The 26,580-nt window shown below is 60.3% G+C and overlaps 1 protein-coding gene across 3 annotated transcripts; it reads left to right on the forward strand.

The window, feature by feature from the left end:
* The first annotated feature begins 1,201 nt into the window (after positions 1 to 1,201).
* On the forward strand, positions 1,202 to 26,018 carry MYO1C (myosin IC). 3 transcript variants are annotated; one of them, XM_056127202.1, is made up of 32 exons: positions 1,202 to 1,286; positions 8,353 to 8,508; positions 8,595 to 8,710; positions 9,009 to 9,207; positions 9,284 to 9,364; positions 11,723 to 11,902; positions 11,981 to 12,079; positions 12,250 to 12,363; positions 12,455 to 12,526; positions 12,964 to 13,083; positions 13,154 to 13,236; positions 13,439 to 13,544; positions 13,646 to 13,726; positions 13,924 to 14,015; positions 16,655 to 16,749; positions 16,852 to 16,898; positions 17,006 to 17,086; positions 19,586 to 19,691; positions 19,800 to 19,917; positions 20,607 to 20,720; positions 20,802 to 20,878; positions 21,440 to 21,508; positions 21,602 to 21,686; positions 21,771 to 21,930; positions 22,320 to 22,403; positions 23,235 to 23,328; positions 23,407 to 23,462; positions 23,570 to 23,705; positions 23,782 to 23,852; positions 23,940 to 24,037; positions 24,161 to 24,260; positions 24,807 to 26,018. In XM_056127202.1, the coding sequence occupies exons 1-32, from the start codon at positions 1,212 to 1,214 to the stop codon at positions 24,831 to 24,833; spliced, it is 3,192 nt and encodes a 1,063-aa protein (XP_055983177.1). In that variant the 5' UTR covers positions 1,202 to 1,211; the 3' UTR covers positions 24,834 to 26,018. The 3 variants fall into 3 exon arrangements, with proteins under 3 accessions (XP_055983177.1, XP_055983179.1, XP_055983178.1); XM_056127204.1 differs by lacking the exon at positions 1,202 to 1,286 and adding an exon at positions 2,150 to 2,270; XM_056127203.1 differs by lacking the exon at positions 1,202 to 1,286 and adding an exon at positions 6,448 to 6,840.
* Positions 26,019 to 26,580: the final 562 nt, after the last annotated feature.

Below are 26,580 nucleotides of genomic sequence, written 5' to 3' on the forward strand. Positions count from 1 at the left end.
ACTGAAGGCGGGAAGGGGAAGGGGGAGTGCTCTTCCCTCCTCTGGGCCCCAGTCAGGATATGGCTACTCTGGATCCAGCCCTGACCCGCTGGGTGGAAACAGGAAATATGTGAGACTTGGTGTGCGCTGGGTCTCTGCGCCTGGCTCCACAGCTGATAAGGCCATTGTGTGGCTGCCTGGGATGAGCCGGCCCTGGATAGATGTGCTTCCCAGAGGAAGGAAGGAAGCTTTGCTGGCCTTTCCTGGGCGGGGGAAGGTGTTGAGGGAAGGGAAGGGTGCCTGGGGGAAGAGGCCTGCCCTACTTGTCAAGGTCAGCAGGCCCTCTGGAGGGCAGCCCCTCCTGTGCCAGCCTCTCCCTCTGGAAAGGTCAATTTCCCCTGTCCACTTCCCCCTTCTCATTTCCTATAAGGAATGACTGGAGACTGGAGGCCCAGTTCCAGGCCAGGAAAGTGTCAACTGTGATTTAGCAACAATGAAGATTAAAAAAAAAAACACTGGGAACATTGGATGGGGGTGGGGGGGGGGGAACTACCTGAGATTATTATAGAGTGAGGAGTGGACAGGGCTGAGACTGTCCACAGCCACAGAAACTGGGACCACCTTCCCAAGTGACTAGCTCAGAGGAGGTTGCATTAGAGGCCCTCCTGCCTCGAGCCAACTTCTTCCCAACATGGTTGCCACCCCCAGCCATCCCTAGCCCTGACCCCTCCAATTTAAGGAGTTTGCCTGCTGCTTTTGGAGGAAGCAAAGCTGGGCTGTATGCCAGAGGGGCAATGCCTTCTGGAAGGACCCTGTCAGTTTAGGGGAGAACCATCCGGCTTTTGGATTTGGGTGTGGTTACCGTGTCTCGCAGCCAATACTGAACCAGTGGACTCTAGGAGATGCCGGACTACTGGGAGGAAACTGGCATGCGATGGTCCCCCAGGGTGGCTGCATCAGCTCCTCTGGTTACCTGGGACAACAGGCATTTCCTCCACCCTTGGCCACTCCTCTTCCTGCCCCAACCCGCTAGGCCAAGAGGCCTCCCAATCAGACCTGGGCTGCTCCAGCTGTGTCCTGAGGCACTGGACCAGACATATCCCCTGGGGCTGCAGTGGAAGCTGAACCAAGTGACCATCCCAGCGTGAGACCAGATTCCGGGCTCCAGAGCCAGCAGGCAGGCTTTTGCTCCGAGATCCCTGCATTCCGCAGGCTGGCTACCACGGGGCAGAATGGCGCTGCAAGTGGAGCTGATACCCACCGGGGAGATCATCCGAGTGGTGCATCCCCACAGGCCCTGCAAGCTCGTAAGCTGGGATATTCTGGGCTGGGAGGAAGGGTGGCAGTGCCCCCCGGCCAGGGCCCAGCAACCCCCCACTCAGGCAAATCTGGGTTAAAGATGAGCAGTGGGGAGGCATAGCCTTGGCAGGAGTGAAAGGCAAGGTAAAGACTTCAGGGCTTCTAGGAGCCCTTTCGCAGAGTGGGAATCTCAGTTTGAATCTCCTCTCCTAGAGCTCCCTGCCTCAGTGGGCTGGGCTGTGAACTGGGCATAATCCCTAGGCGACAGGGCTGCTGAGGTGGGCATGGAAAACTCTCGGTGCCCAGAACAGGCTCAATGAATGCCTCCCCTTTATCAACTGATCCAAAGAACAGGACTGGCCAGCTCAAGGCAGTAGCCAGTCAAGAAGGGAGAGAGGAAGTCACAAATGGGGAAGAACTGACCTGCCTGGCGCGCAGAGCAGCGGCGCGCTCGCTCCGGGGATGCACAAAGGGGCCCTAAGATCAGGAGGGCGAACCCCGTCGGACACCTCCACCCACCCTGCATGGCAGCGAGAGGACAGAGAGGACTGGTCCTCTTTGGCCAGAGGAGTGTGTGTGTGTGTGTGTGTGTGTGTGTGTGTGGCCAGAGGAGGGTGTGTGTGTGTGTGTGTGTGTGTGGCCAGAGGAGGGTGTGTGTGTGTGTGTGTGTGTGTGTGTGTGTGTGTGTTTCCGTGCGTGTGACCGTGACCGTGACCGTGGCGCGCCTGGCCCCGGGAGCTGGCTGCGGAGCGCGCGGCACCCAGTCTCCGCGGTCTCCGACCCAGGCCTGGGCCGGACCCGGCGGCCAGGGCGGGGCGGGGCGGGAGGGTGCGCGCGCGCGCCGGGGTCTGAGCCCTGCCCGGGATGACGACAGGCAGCGGCCCGGCCCCGGGCGGGCCCTGGGCGGGGAGAACGAGCCGGGGCCGCCAACTCCGGAGCCGGCCACGCCGCCCAGCCTAGCCCCCGCCCGCGCACCCGAATGAGCCAAGTCGGTGGGTAACGCGGGAGCCGGCGCGGTGCGGGAAACAGCCGCGTGGCCCGGGAGGCCGCGGCTGGCGGGGGGCTGGGGGAAAGGGCAGCCAGCCGGGCGCCAGGCCGGGCCCTGGGCTGCCGCGCGGGAGTCCGGCCGGGGTGGACGGCTCGGGGACCGCGGGGGCCGGGAGCGGGCTCGGCGCACCCGCGCGCGGTCGCAGGACACGGCGATGCTGGGACTCGCCGTGGCAGACACTTGGCTTACTCGTGGCGAGCGTGAGCGCCGGGAGGAGCAGCTGGGGTGGCGGGACCCAGACACCCCGCGCGCCCCTGGGGCGCCCCCGACAGCCCGGCTCGCCTCTGGGTTCCGGAGAAGCCGCCGGGCCCCGCCCCTTCCCGTTCTCCGCCCCCGGCCGGCCGCGCCGCCGCGCCCCGCTTTGCCGGGCAGGGGGCTCGGAAGGGGACGCGGGGAGGAGTGGCCGGTTGGCGGCCTTGCTCAGCTTCGGGCACGCCCCGGGCTCTGCGCGCACCCCGGGGCCCCGCGATTCTTTCGTTGGAGCGGGCGTGCGCCCGGGATTCTGGAGCCCGCACCGGGGGCCGGGCTGGGCGGACGCCGCCCGGGAACGCTCTCCTGGAGAGCCTGACGTGGAAGCGCGCGATTAGAGCGGAACGCGATGAGAAAGGGGCTGTGTGTCGGGGGGCATGGGCCTGGGCTCTGGAGGAGGCGAGGCCTGAGCTGATCTTCAAGGATGACTAAGAGTCAGTCGGGTGGGGAGCAGGGTGTGGGGGAGCCGGGCCGAGCGCGCTTGCAGGTGCAAAGGCGAGAGGCTCTGAGAGCCACGTGCGGCCCAGCTGCGGGGGCGTCGCACCTCCTCCTGGCTGTGTGGCGGTGAAGGAGGGAGAAGGGACTAAGGGGGCTGCCCCAGCACACAGCCACGCTGGAACTGTGGCGACAGGGGGGCACCGAGGGTGCCGCGGAGTGCTAATGCAGGTATGGATGTAAAGTAGGGACCTGACACGTGGAGGTGCCCTGTAAACCCTGTTAATAAGCAGGAGGTGGTAATGGATCCGCTTTGTATGTGTAACTATCACAGGGAAGAAACCGGGGTGACCTGTTAGCAGTGACAGAGGAGCAGAGGGGCGCTTTCAGCTGGTGTGGGAGGGAGGACTTCTTGAGGTGAGGAGGAAGAGGACAAGGCAGGTGTTTTGCTGCCAGGCAGTGATGACTAGTGGAAGTGTCTCCCTCATCTCAACTTTTTTTTTCTTTTTGGGTCACACCCAGAGATGCACAGGGGTTACTCCTGGTTCATGCACTCAGGAGTTACTCCTGGCAGTGCTCGGGGGACCATATGGGATACTGGGAATCGAACCCGGGTCGGCCGCGTGCAAGACAAATGCCCTCCCCGCTGTGCTATCGCTCCAGCCCCTCAACTTTTAAAGGCTATTGAACAAGCAGGAGAGGGTAGGGGCACTGCGCTGTTTTCTGGGTCCCTAGAGAGAAACCGGGAAGACAAATGGCCTTGATTCTGGAGCCCGGCTACAGCCCCTGTCTTGGGCCCTGCATGCAATCAGGTAGCATCATCAGATCTTCTCTTTCCCCCGTATTTCCCTTCCCAGCAATTCCACCGAGCCTGACACAACCCTTGGTGGGACATTCAGAGCCCAGATCTATGATTGTGCACCTGTACTGTGTGTAGCCCTCCTGAGGTAGCCAGTGATTCCTTTCCACTGCCCCGAGACCCAGGCCACCCTCGTGTGAAACCCTTTTATCTGCGTGACCCATGGTCCCTCAGAACACCTGCTCCAACCCTGCACAGGGGTGTTGGAGCTTTGCTTTGTGTTGGGGTCATGGTGGTGCTCAGAGATGCTCCCTGGCAGTGCCCTGGCGCCCATGCAATGGCAGGGACCAAAATGGGAATCAAACTGGCGGCTCTAATGCACCAGTCCTTTGAACTATCTCCCAGCCGAAGGGGGACAGTTAAGGCTGCCGGGTACCTCTCCGCACTCCTCAAAAAGGACCTGCCCAAGCACCTGGTTTCCAGTAAAGACAGCCTATGTCGCCTGGCGCTCTCCTTCCCGGCCTTGGGAGACCCACCAGCCCTGGAGATCCAGACCCCGAGGCGGCCTTGGGAAATAAGTCCTGACTCACTCAGCCCGGAGCTGCCCCCAGCCTGCAGCCAGCGCCTATGCCAGGAGGGGATCCAGCCAGTGTTGGGGGCCCCAAAGCCGCAGTCTGCCTTCTAGCTGCCATTCCCAAAGCCTTCAAGTCAGAAGTCACACAGTACCGGCCGCGGGGTCACCAAGGAAGGTCAGGTCGACCAGTTAACCGGTCCCGAGGAGCTGGGAGATCGGCCAGGCCTGCCCCCCTCAGGCACCCTACAAGGGAGTGGCTGCTGGAGCTCCTTTTCCTAGTCCTGAAACCTTGAGCTCGGGGTTCACCTGCCTCCCAGGGAGGGACCACGCGGCCTTTTGCTGGGGGCGCTAAAGGGAGTAGCAGAGGACACAGGAAGCGCCTCTTTCGCCCACTCCGGGGTTCGCGCTGGGCCCGGCCGGGGGTGCGGGGGTCTCGGGCCCGCCCTGCTTGAGGTCGCCCAGCGGAGACGCCCCCTCCTTTCGCCGGCGGGCGGGCGGCGGCTGCGGGGGCGCCGGCGGGCATCCCGGGAATGCGGCGGCGCGGCTCGGGGTAGGGGGTGGTCCGCTGGACGCCCCTCCGCTCGCGGATTCCCCTCATTCCAGCTGCTTGACGCGGCTGCGGGCGGGGCGGGCACTGCGGCCGCGAGGCCCCGCCCGGCTCCCTAGCTCCGCCCCCGGCCGCGACCCGCCGCCGCGGTCTGTCCGGGTCCCCCTTACCCAAGGAGGGGAGCCCTCGCGCTCCTGGTGCGGGCTCACTCGACCCCCTTCTCCGCCAGTCTGCCTAGGCGCTCCCCGCCCGGGCTGGCAGGAGGTTGAGTCCCCGCCCTGCCGCCTTCTGGGTTTTAAACCTGGGGGCACGGTGGCGGGCGCCCCCTCCCACCCTGAGCCCGCCTCTGCCAGGGGCGTTTAACAGCCCCACCCCTCCGCTCCCACCCGTCTCCCAGCTGCGAGCGGAGGCACCCGCTGCCCTCGCCCCCGCCAGAGGACCCCATCTCCCAGCTGGCCCCGCTCCCCCGCCCTTAGCAGGGTCCCTGGGGCAGTGGTTCTGCCCGGCTGTCGTTCTGCAGGTAAAGAGCTCGGCCGCACCACGACGCAGTCCGCACCTGCCGCAGCCGCAGCCCTCCCCGGGGAGCCCGCCTGTGCACGGGGCCGGGCGCGCCGCGGCTCTGGGTTCCGCCTTTGCGCTGCCCCTCCACCCCCCGCACCCAAAAGCTGTCAGCGTCCAGCGTCCTGCGCTCAGGTGTGGCGAGGGGACGCTCTGGAGAGCTCTCTGCAGCCGGCAGACACGCCTGAAGGGCTTTCCCCACCAGATAAGAAGTGAGCCGGTCCGCCTGGGGCCTGGCTCTCCGTAGGGCGTCCCCAAAGCACGTGCGGAATGGGGAGAGGAGTGGTGGTGACCGAGGCCTGCGTGCTGTCGTGAACTGCCCCGAGCCTGTCCGGCAGGTCCCGCTCCCAGCCGGGATGAAGGGGCTTGGTCGCTCGCGGCTTGGAAGAAAGGGCCGAGCCTTTGGCAAACACGAGCCGTCGCTGCCTCCCGCCACCACGGCGAGGCCAGATCCCAGCGCGCCCCTCCAGAAGGCGCCGCCCAAAGCGCCCACGGTCAGGGTGGGGCCCCGGGGAGCCCCCGGCAGAGTCGAGGGATGCAGAGTGACCCGCGTGGGAAGCCTCCGCTGGAGGAGAGTGGGATGAGGCGCTCCGGGGGTTAGGGGACACACACGGCCGGTAGGACCCGGCGGTCCCAGACGGGAGCCCCGGACTCGGCCCGGGCCGAGCACACTCCGCGCCCCGCAGACGCGCCCGGGGCCGCGAGCTCCGTGGCCCCGCGGGGACCTGGAGAGACTCTCCGGGCTCCGACACGCGCGGCCCGCCCCCGGAGAGTGGACGGGGGTGAAGAGTCCCGCTCGAGGCTCCGCCCGCCGGGGCGCGCCGGCCGTATTTGGACATTTCGTTCTATTTTTAACTTTCCCGGGACGCGAGGTTGCGGGGCGGGGGGGTTCATCCTGCTTCCTCCGGCCCCTGGGCCGCAGCCGTCGTCCCATGCCGGGCCTGGCGCCGGTGTAGACCCTGGCCCGGAAGTGAGTTCCGGGTCGGTGTAGACGCGGCTGCCGCGCGGGTTCCGGGCCCCACCCTGGAACCAAAACGTCTCTCCTGGAAAACCTGACTCAGGCCGAGCCCCCCCGGGCGGGGGAGCGCGCCCCGCCCCGCCCCGCCCCGCCCAGACCCCCGCGCGCCGCTCCCGCCCGCAGCAGCTGCCGGGGACCCCGCGTCGGAGCCGGGGGGCGGCGAGCACCCTAGGGAGTCCTCGCTCCCAAGGCCCGCGGAGGGGGCGGCGCGGGGGCGGGCCGGCCCCTCCCTCGCTGACGCCGCCGCCGCCGCCGCCACCGAGCCCCGGGCCCAGAGCACCGACTGCGGAGCGGGGCGCCAGGCCGGCCGGGCAGGATGCGCTACCGGGCGTCGGTGAGCGGGGCTGGCGGGCGGCGCGGGGGTCCCGGGCGTCCCTCCCTGGCTCGCGGCGCCGCCCCGGCCCCGCCAGGAAGCGGGCGCGGCTCAGGAATTTCGGGTGGAAAATGTCCCGGAAAGTTACGGGGTGGGGAGGGGTAGGAGGCGGAGGCGGGGAGCGCCGAGGGGCTCCGGAACCGGGGCGGGGCCAGCAGGTCCCGGGCAGGCACCGCTGAGAGCGCAGAGACCCTCGCCCAGAAGGCGGGGGAGGGGGCGGGAGCGCCGGGCCAGATTTCTCCGCGGCTTGGGGCCGCACGGGGGTGGGGGAAGAGCCCTGGGGAGCCAGCCCCTCACCGGATCAGAGGGGTGCCCGGGACCAGAGACCTAGGTGGTCTGGCTGGGGGGAGACCGGGACCCCTTTGGGATGTACACCGACACCCCCACCTTGCCCGCCTCGGGCTTTTGACACTCAGTGGCGATTCCTTACGCCCTGGCCCTGGCCGCCGTCTGAGGAGCACGGGGTTGTGAGCTAAGCTCCTGGGCTACAGACTGCCCCCCTGGGTGGGCCCTGGAGGCAGGGGGCTTTCCTCTGTAAACCCCACTCTGGGGCTTCCCGCGAGCTGGGTGGAGGAGCGTGTCTCAGCTCGGCAGCTGGAGGGGAGGGTGTGGCGACCCAGAGTCACCCAGGGAGGGAGGGAGGCCCCCTTCTGGGGTGGCCCCACTGGGACTAGAGGCCCTCCAGGGGAAAGCCTCTCCTCAGCCTCTGGCTGGCCCCTGGACATTCCTTTCCGGGAGATCTTGGTGGGGGGGGGGGGTGAGAAAGGGCCCCACCCTCCTTGCAGAAAAACTCTGAGCCATTTGTCCTCCAAAGCACCTGTCACACGTGGCCCAGAGCTAAGGGACCTGAGGTCACCTGCTTTCACTCAACTCCTCCTCCTTGAGGAGGAAGCGGTTCAGAGAGAGGAGGGGATTTGTCCAAGGTCAGCAGAACGTTCTTTCTGGAATTCCTGGGAATTCCTTCTCATGTTCTCCGTCTTCCTCTACAAAACCAGAGCCTCCCTGCATGTATTTAGTCGCCCTGCTCGCCTGTCCTCTGAGAACTCTTGCTCCAGTGTCCTGTGTCCTAGGTGCCTGTGTGGCTGTATGCTGTGTGCCTGTGTCCTCACTGTTCCATATGCTGAGTCCCCATATGCTGGGACCCTGGGACGGGGCCTGCCGAGGCACCTGCATGACTGGGCTCCTTGGCTGTCCTCTTCGTCCTCAGGTCTCTGTTTCACTCCAACCACGCAGGAGTAATGGGAACCCTTCCCTTTCTATTGTTTTGTTTCGGTGCCACATCTGACGATGCTCAGGGGTTACTCCAGGCTCTGCGCTCGTGAGTTACTCCTAGTGGTGCTCCGGGGACCATAGGGAGTGCCAAGGATCGAACCAGGGTTGGCCATGTTCAAAGCAAGTGCCCTACCCGCTGTGCTATCTCTCAGCCCCCATGGGAGCCCTTCCCTTACCTGTGGTCTGCCCCTCTGTCCGCAGGCCCTGGGCAGTGACGGGGTACGGGTAACCATGGAGAGCGCACTGACCGCCCGAGACCGGGTGGGGGTGCAGGATTTTGTGCTGCTGGAGAATTTCACCAGTGAGGCTGCCTTCATGGAGAACCTGCGGCGCCGCTTCCGGGAGAACCTCATTTATGTAAGGCCCATGTGGGAGACAGGCGCGTTGGGGAGCTGAACTCAGGGCCTCAGGGAGCAACTTCTGACCCTCCCCCCTCACCCCAGACTTACATTGGCCCGGTCCTGGTGTCCGTCAACCCCTACCGGGACCTGCAGATCTACAGCCGGCAGCACATGGAGCGTTACCGTGGCGTCAGCTTCTATGAGGTGCCCCCCCACCTGTGAGTGACCCAGCCCCCATCTCTGTCAGTTCACCTCACCAGACTCCTCTCTAGTGCTTTCACCTCCCCCCTTGGTTGGGCCACTCAGGGATGGTACGGGGGGGGGGGTCCCCACAGTCTCTTGGACTCTGAAGTGTGAACCCCCTCCTTCCCATCCTTCATAACTCTCAGTTCTCCCTACTCCCCCCCCAACTCTACCTGGGCACGGTCCCCCAACCTCCGTGACCCACCACATACGAGGGTGTCTGCCAGCCCTGCCCCTGGGACCCATGCTCGGGCTGAGCAGCCTCCTTTCCAGGTTTGCAGTGGCCGACACTGTGTACCGGGCCCTGCGCACGGAGCGCCGGGACCAGGCAGTGATGATCTCCGGGGAGAGCGGCGCCGGCAAGACCGAGGCCACCAAGCGCCTGCTCCAGTTCTACGCAGAGACCTGCCCGGCCCCCGAGCGGGGTGGTGCCGTGAGGGACCGTCTGCTGCAGAGCAACCCTGTGCTGGAGGTGAGGGACAACCGTCCGGGGCGGTGCGGGGGCGCGGAGAAGCACGTGTGTCTCTCATCCCCTCATCTGCTCCTAGGCCTTTGGAAACGCCAAGACCCTCCGGAATGATAACTCCAGCCGGTTTGGGAAGTACATGGACGTACAGTTTGATTTCAAGGTACCTACCTAAGGGACTGCCAGGGCTGCTGCGTAGGGTTCCTTGGGGAAAGGGGCACCCCCTGGCCAGGTCTTGTGGGACAAAAGCAGGTATTTTCCTGAGCGGCCACTCGGTGCCAGGCACTCTTCCAGGGGCGGAGAGAACAACAGGGAAACAAGACCGAAGTCCCTGCTCTGCAGGAGAAACAATGAACAAAAGTCTAATTGAGGTGACAGGTGCCAGGACAAAAAATAAAAAGAGACGAGTATGGGAGCAGTTGCTATTCCAAATGAGGCAGATGGGGTCAGCCCAAACGAAGGAGCCTTTGGGATAGGGCTGACTGGAGCCAGACAGAAACCTGGCGGGAGTGTGTGTGTGTGTGTGTGTGTGTGTGTGTGTGTGTGTGGAGGGGGGGCAACCTCGGGGCAGGGCTGGGGAGGAGCCACAAGGAGGCCTAGTGGGAGGCGCTTGGTGTGCTCCATGCTGGCACACCAAGATCCCCCGCACCCCATATGGTCCTCTGGGTGGTCTAGGGGAGCTGGAGAAGAGAATGGGGGACAAAGAAGAGGTGGATGGTAGTGGTGCTTTTGAGTCTTCGTAAAAATTGTGTGGATGCATGGGGGGAGGGGTATAAAAAGGCTCTTTCTTTCTTTCTTTCTTTCTTTTTTTTTTTGCTTTTTGGGTCTAATCCAGCAATGCACAGAGGTTACTCCTGACTCTGCACTCAGGAATTACTCCTGGTGGTGCTCAGAGGACCATATGGGATGCTGGGAATTGAACCCGGGTTGGCCGTGTGCAAGGCAAACTTCCTACCCACTGTGCTATCACTCCAGCCCCAAGGCTTTATTGTTTTTTACGGGGGGGAGGGGGAACACACCTAGCAAGGCTCAGGGTTGCTCCTGGCAATGTTCAGGAGACCATATGGGGTGCCGGGGATCAAACCCAGGTTGGCACATGAAAGGCAAACTCCCTGCCCTCTATACTCTGTGCTCCAGCCCTTCAAAACCTTTTTTAATGGGATTCTCCCAGGGGTGCTCAGGACCCAGGGGCTACTTCCAGTGGTACTTAGCATGGCTGCAGGTTGGATCTAGAGGCTCAGTGCTGGGGTGAGGTTCCCATGCTAGGGAGGGCATTTACGTGGTATAGGCAGACATATTCTCTACCCCGTTGAGCTGTCCGCCCCTCACTGTTCCTCTTTCATGAGAGACCTCCCAAGCTAGGCTTAAGGGAGCTGGGGATCCCTTCTGGTAATATTCAGCCACTTGGACCAGATGTTTCAATTCTGTGGCCTGGTGCTGTAATGCTACTCAAGGCTACCCTATACCAGGGCCACCAGCACCAACCCTGGGGTGCTCAGGACCTCCAGGGTCTGAAGTGCTCAGAAGTGCTCTGGAGATAAAAAATGAAATGCTCCGGGTACCGTGTGGTACCAGTTAAAACTCAGATTGTGCCTCGGAGGTGCTTCATGCTTTGTGCTCAGGGGTTTCTCCCAGCAGTGCTCTGAGGATTGTTCTTATTTTGTTTTGATTTGGTTTTGGTTTTTGGGTCACACCTGGGGATACCCAGGATTTACTCCTGACGCCGTACTCAGGATTCACTCCTGGTGGTTTTCAGGGGACCATATAGGAAGGTGGTGTTTGAACCCAGGTCAGCTACATGATGCAAAACAGACACCCTACCCACTGTATTATCATCACTCCAGCCCAGTGCTGAGGAGTGAACCTGGGCCTCCCATATGCAAAACACGATCAGCCCATTGAGCCTCTTCCCACTAGGCTGCCCACCCTCCCCACTACAGTTCTTAATTTCTTTCTTTCCTTATTTTTTGCTTTTGTTTTTTGTTTTGCCCCACACCCAGCAGTGCTCTGGGACTACTCCTGGCTCTGCGCACAGGAATCACTCCTGGCAGGGAGTCAAATAGATAGGTTATTGGGGGGAGCCCTCCAAAAATAATAGGAATCACTCTTGGATAACTCAGGGGATCATATGGGGTGCAGGGATTAAACTGCAATTGGCCACATACAAGGCAAGCACCCTACCCACTGTGCTATCACTTTGGCCCCTCTGGTTTACTTTTGTTTTCATTTTTGTTTTTAATATGATAGGGCCTCTCCCAGGAAGGCTGGGGGATGGGGGGAACACGTGGTGCTGAGGATGAAATCCAGGCCCTCCCACATTCCAGGCATGAGTCCTGGCACTTAAGCCATTTCCTTGGCCCTGCATCCTTGTTTCTTAAATGAAGCAACGGAGGCCAGAGCCAGCGACGTGCCTGCGCCCACGCAGCCAGAGGCAGGGCTGGACTCAGAGCTCAAGGGTGCCAGGCATCAAGGGGCGCGTGGTATCCCCTGTCCCCTGAGCATGTACATCCTCCCTGCCTAGGGGGCCCCTGTGGGCGGCCACATCCTCAGTTACCTGTTGGAGAAGTCCCGCGTGGTACACCAGAACCACGGCGAGAGGAACTTCCACATCTTCTACCAGTTGCTGGAGGGGGGCGAAGAGGAGACCCTGCGCAGGCTGGGCTTGGAGCGGAACCCACAGAGCTACATGTACCTGGTCAAGGTGAGTTGCTGGCAGCGAGGCAGATGCCCACAGAAGCATCTCGTCAGGGCCGCTGACTCAGCTCTGCCCTTCCTCCAGGGCCAGTGCGCCAAGGTCTCCTCCATCAACGACAGGAGTGACTGGAAGGTGGTCCGGAAGGCCCTGGCGGTCATTGACTTCACTGAGGATGAAGTAGAGGTATGGCCTCTGCTGGGGACCCCCAGCAAACCTCCACCCTTTTCCCACCTAGAGTCTCAGGTGTTTTCCCACCCACCCCCATGGTCACCATCTGACCATCTTTGGACTGCCCCCTCTTGGAGCTCTTGAGTGCCCCGGTCACCCCCATGTGCACCCACTTCTCGGCCCAGGACCTGCTGAGCATCGTAGCCAGCGTCTTACACCTGGGCAACCTCCACTTTGCTGCCGATGAAGAGAGTAACGCCCAGGTCACCACTGAGAACCAGCTCAAGTATCTGACCAGGGTGAGCTGGGGGCGCCCAGGGGAGGCGAGGGCAGGGGGTGCTGGTGGCGAGGCGAGGAGTGCTCATCCTCATGCCCACCCGTCCTGGGCAGCTCCTCGGGGTAGACGGCTCCACGCTGCGGGAATCCCTGACACACAGGAAGATCATCGCCAAGGGGGAAGAGGTGAGTCGAGCCCTTGCCTCCAGGGCTTCCAATGCAGCCCCCCACTGTCTCCGCTTCCCCTTCCTGGATCTACCCAGCTGACCCACTCACCATGCTGGAGCTCAGAGACACTCAGTTCATACGGGGAGAGAGTAACAATGAGCCAAGATTCCCACCTCCAGGAATGAAGCCTCTTGTCCCTAATCACTTCTCTTTGGTGGTTCCCTTGGTGACACCCCTTTCGCCCATTCCCAAGTGACCACTCCAAACACACACACACACACACACACGCACACACACACCTCCTCCTGCAGACACCCCTGCACACATACAGGGAAAACAGAGAGGTTTATTTCCTGGGGTTCTGTGGGAGTCTGTGAGGGGTCAGGGCAGGGATGGGCCTGTGGCAGTCACCTCCCCTGCATACTTCCCCTGTCCCCCCTGTCCTCTGCATGCAGCTCCTGAGCCCGCTGAACCTGGAACAGGCCGCATACGCACGTGACGCCCTTGCCAAGGCCGTGTACAGCCGCACTTTCACCTGGCTGGTCGGGAAGATCAACAGGTCACTGGCCTCCAAGGTGAGGACTCGGCCCCGGCAGCCTCCAGGGAGGCCAGGTCTGGGATGCAGCACTGACTCTCTGGCCCTAGGACGCCGAGCGACCTGGCTGGCGAGGCACCACAGTTCTTGGGCTCCTGGACATTTATGGCTTTGAAGTGTTTCAGCACAACAGGTCAGCTCCCGCCTGCCCCCAGCCACCCTGGGTCCTGCTCTGGGGTTCCTCTCGCTGTGCTGGGCTCTACCCCAGTTCTGTGCTGTTTTCAGCCCATGTACCCCTTGAGCTCTGGGTCTTCCTCCTGCCATGTGGGTCTCTGTCCCAGTCCTGTGCTCTGCTCCCAACCCGTGTCCCCCTTGAGCTCTAATGTCTTCCGCAGCTTTGAGCAGTTCTGCATCAATTATTGCAACGAAAAGCTGCAACAGCTCTTCATCGAGCTCACCCTTAAGTCTGAGCAGGAGGAATACGAGGCGGAGGGCATCGCGGTGAGTGGCAGCCTTGGGGTGGCCCCCGTGGACCCCTGGGAAGGCCAACCATTGCTCCTGCCAAACCCCTGGTCACGCCTGCTTTTCCCTTACCCCCTCAGTGGGAGCCGGTCCAGTATTTCAACAACAAAATCATCTGCGACCTGGTGGAGGAGAAATTCAAGGGTATCATCTCTATTTTGGTGAGTCCCCTGCTGGGTGGGGAAGGGGTCATCATTACCTCCCCCTGCATGCCAGGCTGGGCCATTGAGGGTCATTCGGAGGGTGCACAGGGACAGGGCAGGGCTGTGTGTGGAGGGTGAGGTGAGGCTTCGGCATGACCCTCTGACTCCCCTTCCCTCTGTGCCTGTACCCTCTTCCCCTGGGCCACAACCCCCAGGATGAGGAGTGTCTGCGCCCCGGGGAGGCCACGGATCTGACCTTCCTGGAGAAGCTGGAGGACACGATCAAGCACCACCCACATTTCGTGACGTGAGTGTGGGTGCAGGGCTGCCTGGGGAGGGCTGGTCCCCCATAACCCTACAATGCTAGGCCCAGGAGCTGACCCCTGGAGGGTCCATGGAATAAGAAACAAGTAGCCTCGGGGCTGGAGAGATAGCACAGCGGGTAGGGCATTTGCCTTGCACACGGCCGACCCGGGTTCGATTCCCAGCATCCCATATGGTCCCCTGAGCACTGCCAGGAGTAACTCCTGAGTGCAGAGCCAGGAGTAACCCCTGTGCATTGCCAGGTGTGACCCAAAAAGAAAAAAAAAAAAAAACAAGTAGCCTGGCTTCCTGCTTATTCTTTTTTTTTCAGGGGGTGGTCACACCCAGCAATACACCAGGGTTACTCCTGGCTCATGCACTCAGGAATTAACTCCTGGTGGTGTTCGGGGGACCTTATGGGATGCTGGGAATCGAACCCAGGTCAGCCGCATGCAAGGCAAATGCCCTACCTGCTGTGCTATCGCACCAGCCCCTGATTATTCTTTTTTTGAGAATGAAACTTGCTAAGAGTTCTTGGCTTCCTTATTTGGGAATTGCGTTTTACTTAAGGAATCCCCTAGAGTGGGGCAAGGGAGAAGCAGAAACCCACACCTCTGTCCTGGGCCGTGTGTGCACATCCCCTGCTAGCCCATCCCACCGCTCAAAGGAGGTGCACACTCCATCATAGAGGCTCACAGAGATGAACTCTTGTGCTCAGTCATCGCACATCTCATCAGTCGTGGAGCTAGCGCAGTCCCCCGGCTGCCAAATGCCAGAGCCCTGGGTGGCTTTCTTTCTTTTTTCTTTTTTCTTTTTTAAATCTGTTGTTGTTATTGGACCATACCTGGCCATGCTCAGGGCTTACTCCTGGCTGTGCACTGAGGGATCACCTGGAAGGCTCAGAGAACTGAATGAGGTGCCAGGGATTGTGTCCGTGTTGGCCGTGTGCAGGGCAAGTGCCCTACTCTCTGTACTATCGCTCTGGTCCCATGCTTTGTTTTGTTTCTTAGTTGTAGATTAGAACCCTTTTGCTGTTTTTGTTTGTCATAGTTTTATTGAGGGGGGAGTTACATATAACGGTGCTCAGGGAACCATGTGGGTGCTGGGGACTGAGCTAGGTTTTGTGGCATGCAAGCAGGCAGTTTAGCCCCTTACTCTCTGACCCAGTAGAATTAACTCTCTCTCTCTTTCTCTCTCTCTCACTCTAATTTTTGAACCACACCCAGTGGTACTTGGGGTTTCTCTTGGTTCTGCATCAAGGATTACCCCTGTCGATGTTTAGGGAACCGTACAGGATTCCAGTTTCCAGGGATTGGACCAGGATCAGCCGCATGCAAAGCAAATGCCTTACTTGCTGTGCTATCCCTCCAGCCTCCAGAACCCTTTTTCTGACTGTGAAAATAACATTGCTGTTCAGAGAAAAGTGGGAATGTGTGCAGTCCCTACTGTAAGCCTGTCACCCAGAGGTCATCGTTACTAGCTATTCAAGGCATTTCCTTCCTGCCTTTTTCTATACATTTTTTTTTTCATAATTAAGAACTTAGGTTAGGCTGAGAATAATGGTAGGTCCTGACTATCTTCCTGAATCATAAGGTGGAAAGCTTGGCTCTGGACACTCCCTCCACTGGCTCAGACCCATTGAGCCCCTGTGGCTTTCACTTCAGGGTCCTGGCTGGCCTCCAGGCTTCTGCTGGAATGACCAGCAGCCACTGTCATCTCTGGGTATTAGATCCTATTTCTCTGTCTCTCTGTGTGGATACTTTGAATACTTTGTAAAAGTGAAAAATGGGCTAATGGGTATAAATCTGCTTAAGACTTAAGTCATTTAAGGGCTGGAGTGATAGCACAGCAGGTAGGGCGTTTGCCTTGCACCTGGCCAACCCGGGTTCGATCCCCAGCATCCCATATGGTCTCCTGAGCACCGCCAGGAGTAATTCATGAATGCAGAGCTAGGAGTATCCCCTGTGCATCACCGGGTGTGACCCAAAAAACAAACAAACAAAAAAGACTTAAGTCATCTCTTGGGCAGATTCTTTTCATTGTTGTTCGGTTTTGGGGCCACACACTGTTGTGCTCAGTGCTTACTCCTTAAGGGGCTCGGGGCACCACATGGGATGCCGGGAATCAAACCCTGGGTTGCCCCTGTGCAAGGCAGCCACCCCACCCACTGTGCTATCTCTCCTGCCTCTCTTGGACAGGTTCTTGCGCCAACTGACCCCAGTTGAATCCCCAGTATTGCATAAGGTTCTTTGCACCACCAGGAGTGATTTTTGAGCATAGAGCTAGGAATAGCTCCTGAGCATGACCTACTGTGGTTTCCCCCAAGAAAATCCTCTCAAAAAAAAAAATTTTTGCTGTGGGCATCTCCCAACCTCTGAGCAGCATCTGCAGCAGTGTGTGACCCTCCCTCTGCCTAGCGCATGTGGAGACCCAGATGCCTATGGTCTTGGCACCCTGGAAACCTGGGCAAGGCCTTCTGAAGCCTCAGCGGTGCTCCGCAGGGAGGCAGATGGCACACTGGGTGGTGGCCCTGGCCAGGAGCTCGCCTGCTCCTGTTAGATGCCTCAGGCCTCTCGAAGTCTTTGCAGCAGGCAGAGGGCACAGTTCAGACCAACGACCTAGCTCCTCCCCCTGTCCCCCCAGACACAAGCTGGCTGACCAGCGGACACGGAAATCTCTGGACCGCGGGGAGTTCCGCCTTTTGCACTATGCTGGGGAGGTGACCTACAGCGTGAGTGGTAAGGACCACCGAGTTGCCTTCCCCTTGTTCCCCCCCGCCCCGCGCCGCCCCCATGGACAGAGAGAGTAGGACTGTCCTCACGTCTGCTCTCCCCTGCCAGGATTTCTGGATAAAAACAATGACCTTCTCTTTCGGAACTTGAAGGAGGTGAGAACTTGGGCGAGGGGAGGCCTCTGGGTCCTGACTCAGTTCTCCCTGGATTCTGCCCCGCTTGCCCCAAGCGCTTACCCTCAGCCCCCTGCTCTGCCTTTCAGGCCATGTGCAGCTCGGAGAACCCCATCATGAGCCAGTGCTTCGACCGGAGCGAGCTCAGTGACAAGAAGAGGCCCGAGACGGTGTGGGGGCTATGGGGTCGGGGGCATGTGGCGCACACACACACACGCACGCACACACACACACACACACACCAAGGGTCTGTGTTGACTTGGGATTGCGGGGCGCTTGTGAGCTCAGGTCTTTGCCCATGATTGTGGAAAGCTGCCCCTGGTGTCCTGGAGCCTGCTTCCTGCCCCAGGTGTGTGCCCCTGTGTGTGCCCGTGTGGGTGTCAGTGTGTATACCCCAGTCAGTGAGGCGTCCGTGCAGGTCCCCTTCTGTCTGTGTGGCCATTTGCCTGCACTCTCACACAGGAGCTTTGTCATCGGCCTGTCTCCTAGGTCTGTAGGACACAGCCTAGGGTAGTTGGCCGCTCAGAAATGTGCAGTGAGGGGCTGGAGCAATAATACAGTGGGTAGGGCGTTTGCCTTGCACACAGCCGACCCGGGTTTGATTCCCAGCATCCCATATGGTCCCCTGAGCACTGCCAGGAGCAATGCCTGAGTGCAGAGCCAGGAGTAACCCCTGTGCATCAGCGGGAGTGACCCAAAAAACAAGCAAAAGAAATGTGCAGAGTGAGTACTCTGGAAATAAGGAGCAGTAGCATGTCTGTAGGAGGGACGGGAAGAGGGGGCCAGGGAAAACTTCCTGGAGGAGGCAAGTGAAGAAACTTGGGAATGAATAGGTACTTGTCAGGTGAACCATGGGTCAGCATGGTAGTTAGTTAGCCTGCAGAGTTCGACAAGGAAGGAGGAGGTGGCAGGTGTGGCCAGCAGCACCTCACACAGGCCAGCACCAGGAAGCCCTGGGCAGAGGCAGGGCTGTTGGGCAGGAGAGGAGAGGGAGGTCAGCAGGGACGCAGAAGGCGGGGAGCTGCAGAAGGCGGGGAGCTGCCGGCTGAGAGGTGTTTGCAGGAGGCTCCCAATTCGAAGCCAGGCTTCAGCCCACCTCCCCCATTCTGGCCTCTCCTGCAGGTCACATAACCTCGGGTCCCTCCAGCACCTGCTCACCCCACCCTGCTCTGGTCTTGGGCCCTTGACTCCTCAGTCCTGCAGGTCTGCTCTCTGCAGATCACCCTGAACCCAGTGCCCCAGGCTAGAGTCTGGGCAGCCTCCCAGACTCCTCCCCTCCTGTCCTTCACTGGGTCTTAGGTGTTTGCACGCCCAGGCCCTTATCAGCTCCCCCCCTCCGCCGTTCCTCACACCTGCCTTCAGCCCAGACAGACTTCCCCACCGTGGCCCCTTCCATCTCTTTTCTTCCTGGCCCCCCATCCCCTTCCTACCCATGGCTCCTTGTCTCATATGTCTGTCCTCCAGCCCTCTCTTCATGACATCTTCACTTGTGGCCTCCTTAGAATATCCCGGGCCTGGGCCTCTGGTGAGAAACAGCTCCAGGCCGCTCGCCTCCTCCTTGCTTTCCTCTCTCTTATCACCCGTGGCCACACCTTTCTCTGAGTCCAAAATGCTGATGTCTTCCTGCCCGTCCCTCACTCCAGATTGCTGTTTATTTTGTTCCACTTTCCTGCCTTATTGTGATATCTGGGGCCTCACACCCGTCAGCTGCTATTCTGGGTGGGGGACTGCACACTAATGGGGCCGGGGATCCCACCTGGGGGTGCCGGGGACTCCACTTGAGACCCCGTGCCATGCCAGCCACTGGTCTATCCCTGGGCGCCTAGTTCTTCTCCAGAATGTTTTCTCTCAGAATACCTGTGACTCGTGGGTTGGGCCACAAGACTGCTGTCTCTCCTTCCCACTGGCCCCTGCGTGCTGGCCGCTCCCTGTGCACCTCGAATCTTCCTTCCCTCTGTCCCTCTGCTATGAGTGCCTGGCTCTCCCCTCGTCCCTGGTCAGTGACTTCTCCTTAAAGTCCCAGCTGAAGGAGGTTTTCCGAGGCCCTTCCTGAAGACCCTGAGCCCCACAGACTGGACTTATGCCCCCTCTTGGTGCTCCCCTACTTGCAGGCATGCATCTGAGACCCTTGGGCATCTCTCAAAGCAGCTCACAGGGCTACCACTGGACAGAGTAGGACAGATAGCTCAGGAGTGTGACCAAGAAATGAAAGTGAGAGGGAGCACATGGTTGCCAAAGAGTGAGGGATCTGCACAGGATTTTCGGGCCAATTGAGGTTCCTAATCCGAGCTCTCTCGCCTGGGTGAGGTTCCTAAGCCCAACTCTCTCACCTGGGTGAGGTTCTAAACCAGCTCTCTTGCCCCTCCCTCACCCCTCTTCCCCACCCCCCCCACCCCCCACCCCCACCCCCCCCCCACCCCCCCCCCCCCCCCGCCATGAGGTTCCTAAGTCAGCTCTGTAGCTGGGACTGAGGTTCCTAAACCCAGCTCTCTCGGGCTGAGGTTCTAAGCCAGGCTCTAGCTCAGCGAAGGCTGCGATGAGCCTAGGCCCTGGTGGGGCGCCAAGGAAATGAGACCCGATGCCACGAAGGTGGGCATTAGAGGGCTCCCCCCAGGGTGAGCCTCGGCCAGGCTCGGCGCATCAATAGCCTTTCTCCTTGGGCTCGCCAGGTCGCCACCCAGTTCAAGATGAGCCTGCTGCAGCTGGTGGAGATCCTAAGGTCCAAGGAGCCCGCCTACATCCGCTGCATCAAGCCCAACGACGCCAAACAGCCGGGTAGGCCCTCCCGCCCCTGGGGCCTGTGAGGGCTGGGGGGCGGGGGGAAGGGGGACCTGCGCGGGCCAGCGGCCCTCTGCCCACTAACTTCCCGTACCCCTCCCCCAGGCCGCTTTGATGAGGTGCTGATTCGGCACCAGGTGAAGTACCTGGGGCTGATGGAGAACCTGCGCGTGCGCAGAGCCGGCTTTGCCTACCGCCGCAAATACGAGGCTTTTCTGCAGAGGTGGGCGGTCGGTCCCGTCCAGGAGGGAGGAGAGGGATTCTGGCCTTGACTGACCGGCCCTGCCCTCACAGGGGCCCCGCAGGCTTGTCCACTACTGGGTGTGGCGGGGGGAGGTCTGCAGGCAGCCTCTGAGGAGTTTCTCATTTCTCAGGAAAGGGCGTGTTGCAGTTTCCTCAATTTATGGCCCAGGGAGGCAAATCAGGCAAATTCCTTCTCTGTCACTTTCTAACCCTGTGACCTTTGGCCCTTTTCCTGTGTGTGTGTGTGTGTGTGTGTGTGTGTGTGTGTGTGTGTGTGACACTCCGTGATGCTCAGAGGTTACTCCTGGCTCTGTGTTCAGGAATCACTCCTGGTAGTGCTCCTGGGGACCATATGGGATGCCGGGGATCAAACCCGGGTTAGCCACATGCAGGACAAATGGCCTACCCGCTGTACCATTGCTCCAACTCCCCCTTTTCCTTATCTTTAAAATAATAACAGGAGCCTGGGGGGTGGGTTGTAGCTCAGGACTCTCCGTGAGTGTGAGAAGCACTAGGTTCAACCCCCGGAACCCCCAACATTAAGAAAGCAGCAACAGACCTCCTAGACTTCCTGTGCGCACATCAGGAGGAGCACCTAAAGAAGCCGGTTTGGGCCCCGGGACAGGGTGCTGGCAGGAGTAGGTGCATTTTTGCTCCTCCTGTCCTCAGGTACAAGTCACTGTGCCCAGAGACATGGCCCATATGGGCAGGACGACCCCAGGACGGGGTAACTGTGCTGGTCAGGCACCTCGGTTACAAGCCAGAAGAGTACAAGATGGGCCGGTGAGTGCTGCCCAGGCGTGGTATGTGTGAGGGGAGGAGTGTGAGGTGACGACCAGTGACTGATCACGATTTCCCTCCCAGGACCAAGATCTTTATCCGCTTCCCCAAGACCCTGTTTGCCACAGAGGATGCCCTGGAAGTCCGGCGGCAAGACCTGGGTGAGACATGGGCCCCACCCTTCCTGTGCCAGTGGGAGCTGTTCTGGGGAGCAGGAAAGAGATCACGGCAGTTGGGCTCCTTCTCGAGGACGCCTGCCTCAGCCGTGTGCAGCTGCCTTCCTCCCCCGCCCCCACCCCATGCCCGACCCTGCACACGGACAGTGGGCGCACTCCCATGCTCCCTTGCTGCCCTCATCTGTCCTCTCACTCAATAGCTTGGGGTTTTTTGGGGGAGGGGCGTTTTGGGTTTTGGGTTTGTTTGTTTGTTTGTTTATTTGTTTGGTTTTTGGCTCACACCTGGCGATGTGTGCAGGGGTTAACTGCACTCAGGAATTAATCCTGGCAGTGCTTGGGGGACCACATGGGATGCTGGGAATCAAACCTGGGTTGGCCGCATGCAAGGCAAATGCCCTACACACTGTACTATCACTCCAACCCCTTCGATGGCTTGTTTAGTTGCCCCCTACCCCCATTCATGCCACTCAGTGAGCTCTGACAGTGCCAGTCCCCCCACCCCTTCCACTGGACCCCTGACCAATTGACTTCCCTTCTCAATCATAGCCACGAAGATCCAAGCCAGCTGGAAGGGCTACCACTGGCGGCAGAAATTCCTCCGAGTGAAGCGATCAGGTTTGGGGCCCAGGAGGCTTTAGTTGGGAGGGGCAGAGGCTGGGGTCACCTCCCCCATGAAGAGTGGGACCTAAGCCACTGTGATCCCCTCAGCTGTCTGCATTCAGTCCTGGTGGCGGGGCACGCTGGGCCGGAGGAAGGCAGCCAAGCGGAAGTGGGCAGCTCAGACCATCCGGAGGTGAGCCCTGGGGTGCAGAGTACGGGATGAAGGATTCTCTTGCCTGACCCCCTAACCCCCCACTCTTGGGTCCTCCACCGCCAGACTCATCCGTGGTTTCATCCTTCGCCACGCACCCCGTTGCCCTGAGAATGCTTTCTTCCTGGACCACGTGCGTGCTTCCTTTTTGCTCAACCTGCGGCGGCATCTACCACGGAATGTCCTGGACACTTCTTGGCCCACTCCCCCACCTGCCCTGCGTGAGGTCTGTGAGAGCTTGGTGGCCCCCCAAACAGATGGGCTGGAGCAATAGAACAGGGAGTAAAGCATTTGCTTTGGATGCAGCCAACCCGGGTTCAATTCCCAACCTCCCTTAGGGTCCCCTGAACCCACCAGGAGTGACTTCTGAGTGCAGAGCTAGGAATTACTCAAAATCCCTGAGTACCTCTGGGTGTGGCCACCCCCTTCCCCCACCGACTCCCCCCAAATGAAAGCCCGGCAGAGTTCTCTTATGGCTGGAGTCCCCAAGGCAGGGGGCTAGAGCTGGGCCTTGGGAAATGACTTGGGAGCAGAAGGCTTGCCCTGTGGTGTGCACGAGCCTGCAATCTCAAGGAGCCCGGCTGGCCGGGTGCCCAACCTCCCCTATCCCCACAGGCCTCAGAGCTTCTGCGGGAGCTGTGCCTGAAGAATATGGTGTGGAAGTATTGCCGGAGCATCAGCCCTGAGTGGAAGCAGCAGGTGGGAACAGCGAAGAGGCCGACGGCTGCCTGAACTGGCAGCTGGGCTCCAGGAGGCAGCGGGCACTGGAGGAGGAGGGCTGGCCCATGGGGGCACTTTACCCCGGGTGTACTATACCTCCCGGGTGGATCCCACCTCTGCTTGGCTTCATGCCTGAAGCAGAGGCTGGGGGTAGAGTCTGGCTGATGGGGATCTTCTTCTGACCCGACTCTGCTGGACTCGCAGAAGTGTCAGGGCCCCTTATCCCAAAGCAGCGGCTTAGCACTGTGCCAGGCATCCCCCGACAGACTTTGGCAGCCTGGGTGCCCACATTTCCCACTTGGTACTGGGTGGTGCTGAAGTACCCTCACTGCTCAGGCCAAGGCTATAGACATTCCGGGCCTTAGCACTTCGGCCATTCCGGACCCCAGAACCTGAAGGAGGGGAATTATTCCCTATGCAGGCCTGCACCCTCCTTTGGTGAATTGAACCAAGACCCTTTCTGGGAGTGCTCGCCTGGGGGTCAGGAGGTGAAGGCAGGGCCGGAGAAATAGTACAGCAGGTAGGGCACTTGCTTTGCACACAGCCAACCTGGGTTCAATCCCCGACATCCCATGTGGTTCCCTCAGCACTGCCAGGAGTAAGCCCTGAGCGCTGCTAGGTGTAGCCCCAAAACAAAACAAACGAAAGAGGAAGTGAAGAAGGCCAGAGCAGGCGCCAAGGGGAGGTTGGCGACAGCCTCAGCCTCCTGCAACTAACTTGGGCCTGAGAGGGTGAGGGAGGCACTCTGGCTGCAGGAAACTGAGTGAGTCCCCGCCATATCGCCCCACTTCGCCACCCTTATCTCTACAGCTTCAGCAAAAAGCCGTGGCTAGCGAGATCTTCAAGGGCAAGAAGGACAATTACCCCCAGAGCGTGCCCAGGCTCTTCATCAGCACCCGGCTCGGTGAGCCCCGCCTTCCCCGCGTGCCAGCTCACCGTCACCATCCCAGCCCCCTCTAATATCCCCATCTGGGTCTCTCAGGTGCAGATGAGATCAGCCCCAAAGTGCTACAAGCCCTGGGCTCTGAGCCCATCCAGGTGAGACCTGCCTGCAGGCTGGTTTCGGTTCCATTGCCCCAGGAGTGGGTGGATGGGCAGGGGCTGAGGGAGTCCCGACAGCCTCTCACCCTGCCCGATGCCCCCAGTATGCAGTGCCTGTCGTGAAGTACGACCGCAAGGGCTACAAGCCCCGCTCCCGCCAGCTGCTGCTGACACCCAGTGCCATTGTCATCGTGGAGGACGCCAAGGTCAAGCAGAGGATCGAGTATGCCAACCTGACAGGTGAGCCTCCTCTGGGGCTATCCAGGAAACGCCCCCAGCTCTCACCTCATCCCTGACCTTTGTCCCTCCACCCCAGGCATCTCGGTCAGCAGCCTGAGCGACAGCCTCTTTGTGCTGCACGTGCAGCGTGAGGACAACAAGCAGAAGGTTAGTGGGGGGCAGGAGTCAGGGCGGGCGGGGGGGGGGGGGGTCGGGGCTCTGGGCAGAGCTGACCCACCCTGCCTGGCCCCCCAGGGGGATGTGGTGCTGCAGAGCGACCACGTGATTGAGACGCTGACCAAGACTGCCCTGAGTGCTGACCGGGTGAACAGTGTCAACATCAACCAGGGCAGGTGTGTGGGGGCAAAGAGGGGCGGGGGGGAGGGCACAGGGGGCTGATGGGGGGGGTGGCAAGGGGCAGCCTTTGGTGGACATGTGTGTCCTGGGCAGTTCTCACCCCTTCTCCCCACCCGCAGCATCACATTCGCAGGGGGCCCAGGCAGGGATGGCACCATCGACTTCACACCTGGCTCCGAGCTGCTCATCACCAAGGCCAAGAACGGACACCTGGCTGTGGTGAGTGGGGCTGACAGCAGCACCCCTCTTCCTGCCGGGAACCCCTGGGGCCAGGCTTCGATCTCAGACAGCCTGCGCCCCCAGCACCCCCTCCCGCCCACTGGAGGTTGACGAGAGGGACCATTTGAACCACAGAGCAGAGGGTCACAAGATGGTGGGATGGGGGTGTTGGAGCGATAGTACAGCTGGTAGGGTGCTTGGCTTGCCTTGAACATGCCTGACCTGGATTCAGTGATCTCCAACATCCCCCAAGCACCGCCAGGAGTAATTCCTGAGTACAGAGCCAGGAATAGCCCCTGAGCATCACCCGTGTGACCCAAACTCTCAAATTAAAAATAGATGGTGGGGGTGAGTGGGGAAGGCCCAAGGCTTTAGGGGTGTCTGTGGGACAGCAATCCCAAGGGCTGGGTTTGCTGCATGACCAGATTCAGAGGCTCCATGGAAAGGCCACTAGGCCACCCCTGATTGGGACTCCCCTCTCAGGCTCCAGAAGCATCTTTCTCTGCCATCTGCTCATCACTCAGCCTCTGCCCGGTGTCCCCACAGGTGGCCCCACGGCTGAACTCGCGGTGATGAAGGTGTCACTGGACTCTTCCCTCCTCCCAATGCTTTGCTTTTCTCCTCATCCCCTTCCCAATTACCAAAGACTTGAGCTTCCGGACAGGGACCCAGGGACACCTCAAAGTCCGCTGACCAGCTCCTGCCTCCTGCTCAGCCGCTGACGAGAATGCAAAGAGGCTGGGAGCGGCCCGCGGATGGGCCAGGCCGGGCCACAGCAATAGAAAAGCCGGGGCCGGAGCCAGCCATGCCAGCCCCACTGCCGATGCCAAATATTTGCGAGAAGGGAACTTTTGCTGAGGTTTTTCTCTGAGATTTTTTCATGCTTTATAGGAAACTATTTTTTAAAAAAAGCCATTTTCCCACCCTGAGACACACTGGATGTGTTTTCTCTGACTCCAGCAGGGCAGGGAACCTAGCTGAGAGGCTGGATGGTCTGGGCCCCGGTGCCCTCTCCCCCACCCAGGCCTCCCTCTCCTCCTTGTTCCCTTAGCACCTTGTCTGTCTGCCTGCTTACCTGCCCATCTGTGTCCTTTGCAGCCCACTCTGACACCCCCTAGGAGCTGGGACCATTCTCGGCAGCCTCCGTCTTCCAGCCTTAAGTGTCTTGTTATCACTGGTGTAGCCCAAAGGGCCCCGGAGCAGGGGAAGGAGTAGAAGAACCTGGAAGATGCAGAGATTGGCCAGTCTGGCCTCCTAGTTAGTGTTTTGAGAGCAGGAGACAAAGTCATGGAGGGGAAAGACTCACCCGGGGCTTCTCCAGCATGTGGGCACAAATCTGGGACTGCTCCCCGTCCTCAGCATCCCTCACCAAATTCCCAAGGACAGGGAGCCCCAGGAAACACCTTCATATCCTATGGGTGCATTTGGCTCCCTAACCAGCAGTCACACCTTGGGGGCCACTAGGTAGGAGGGGCACTTCTGCCTGAGCACTTCTGCCTGAGCTCCTTAGGAGGACCAGCGCCCCACTCCCCCACGCTGGCCCCAGTTCAGGGGTGAAGGGTGCTGCCGGCGCCTCCCTATGCTGGGATCAGAGGGAAGGGGCTGGCCTGGGAGGAGCTGCAGGGGCATCACCTCTTTCTGCTGCTTCCCCCCACCTCCCTGGAGGGGCTGGGGGCCACCCACTGCCTCTGTACCCTTCTGAGGGGCTCGACCCATTTCTGACACTTCTGCAATCCAGAGAAACACTAAATAAAGCAATTTGTGTTTGCCAACGTCTTGGTGTGAATGTAGCCAGAAAGCAGTTACCCAGATAGTAGCAGTGGTCCCCCACACTCCAGTTTTGCCTTGTCTTTCTAAGAAAGCAAGAGGGGCTCTCCCTTCACCCCCAAGGAAGAGCAGGGATGAACTGTCGAGACTTACTCTTTCATGCCGAGACTTACTCTTTCATGGGTCTCTTATGAAGGGCCTGCTCAGCTGACCCAGCCTCACAAAGGGTGAGAAGCCTCACAAAGGCTCTGTACAGGTGAACTGGGCTGGCCAGCAGATAACCAGGAAGCTCTTCACAGAGAAGCTGCATCTGAAGTGGGTCCCAGGGTGCCTGGAGCAATAGCACAGCTGGTAGGGCGCTTGCCTTACAAGCAGCCAACCCGGGTACAATTCCCAGCATCCCATATGGTCCCCTGAGCATCGCCAGGGGTGATTCCTGAGTGCAGAGCCAGGAGTAACCCCTGTGCATCACCGGGTGTGACCCAAAAAGCAAAAAAAAAAAAAGTGAAGTGGGTCCCAAAGGTTGGTCTCCAAATGTTGCAGGGCAAGGGAG

Source organism: Sorex fumeus, unplaced genomic scaffold, assembly GCF_029834395.1.
Source record: "Sorex fumeus unplaced genomic scaffold, SorFum_2.1 ptg000063l, whole genome shotgun sequence".
In the NCBI taxonomy this organism is placed as follows: Eukaryota; Metazoa; Chordata; class Mammalia; order Eulipotyphla; family Soricidae; genus Sorex; species Sorex fumeus.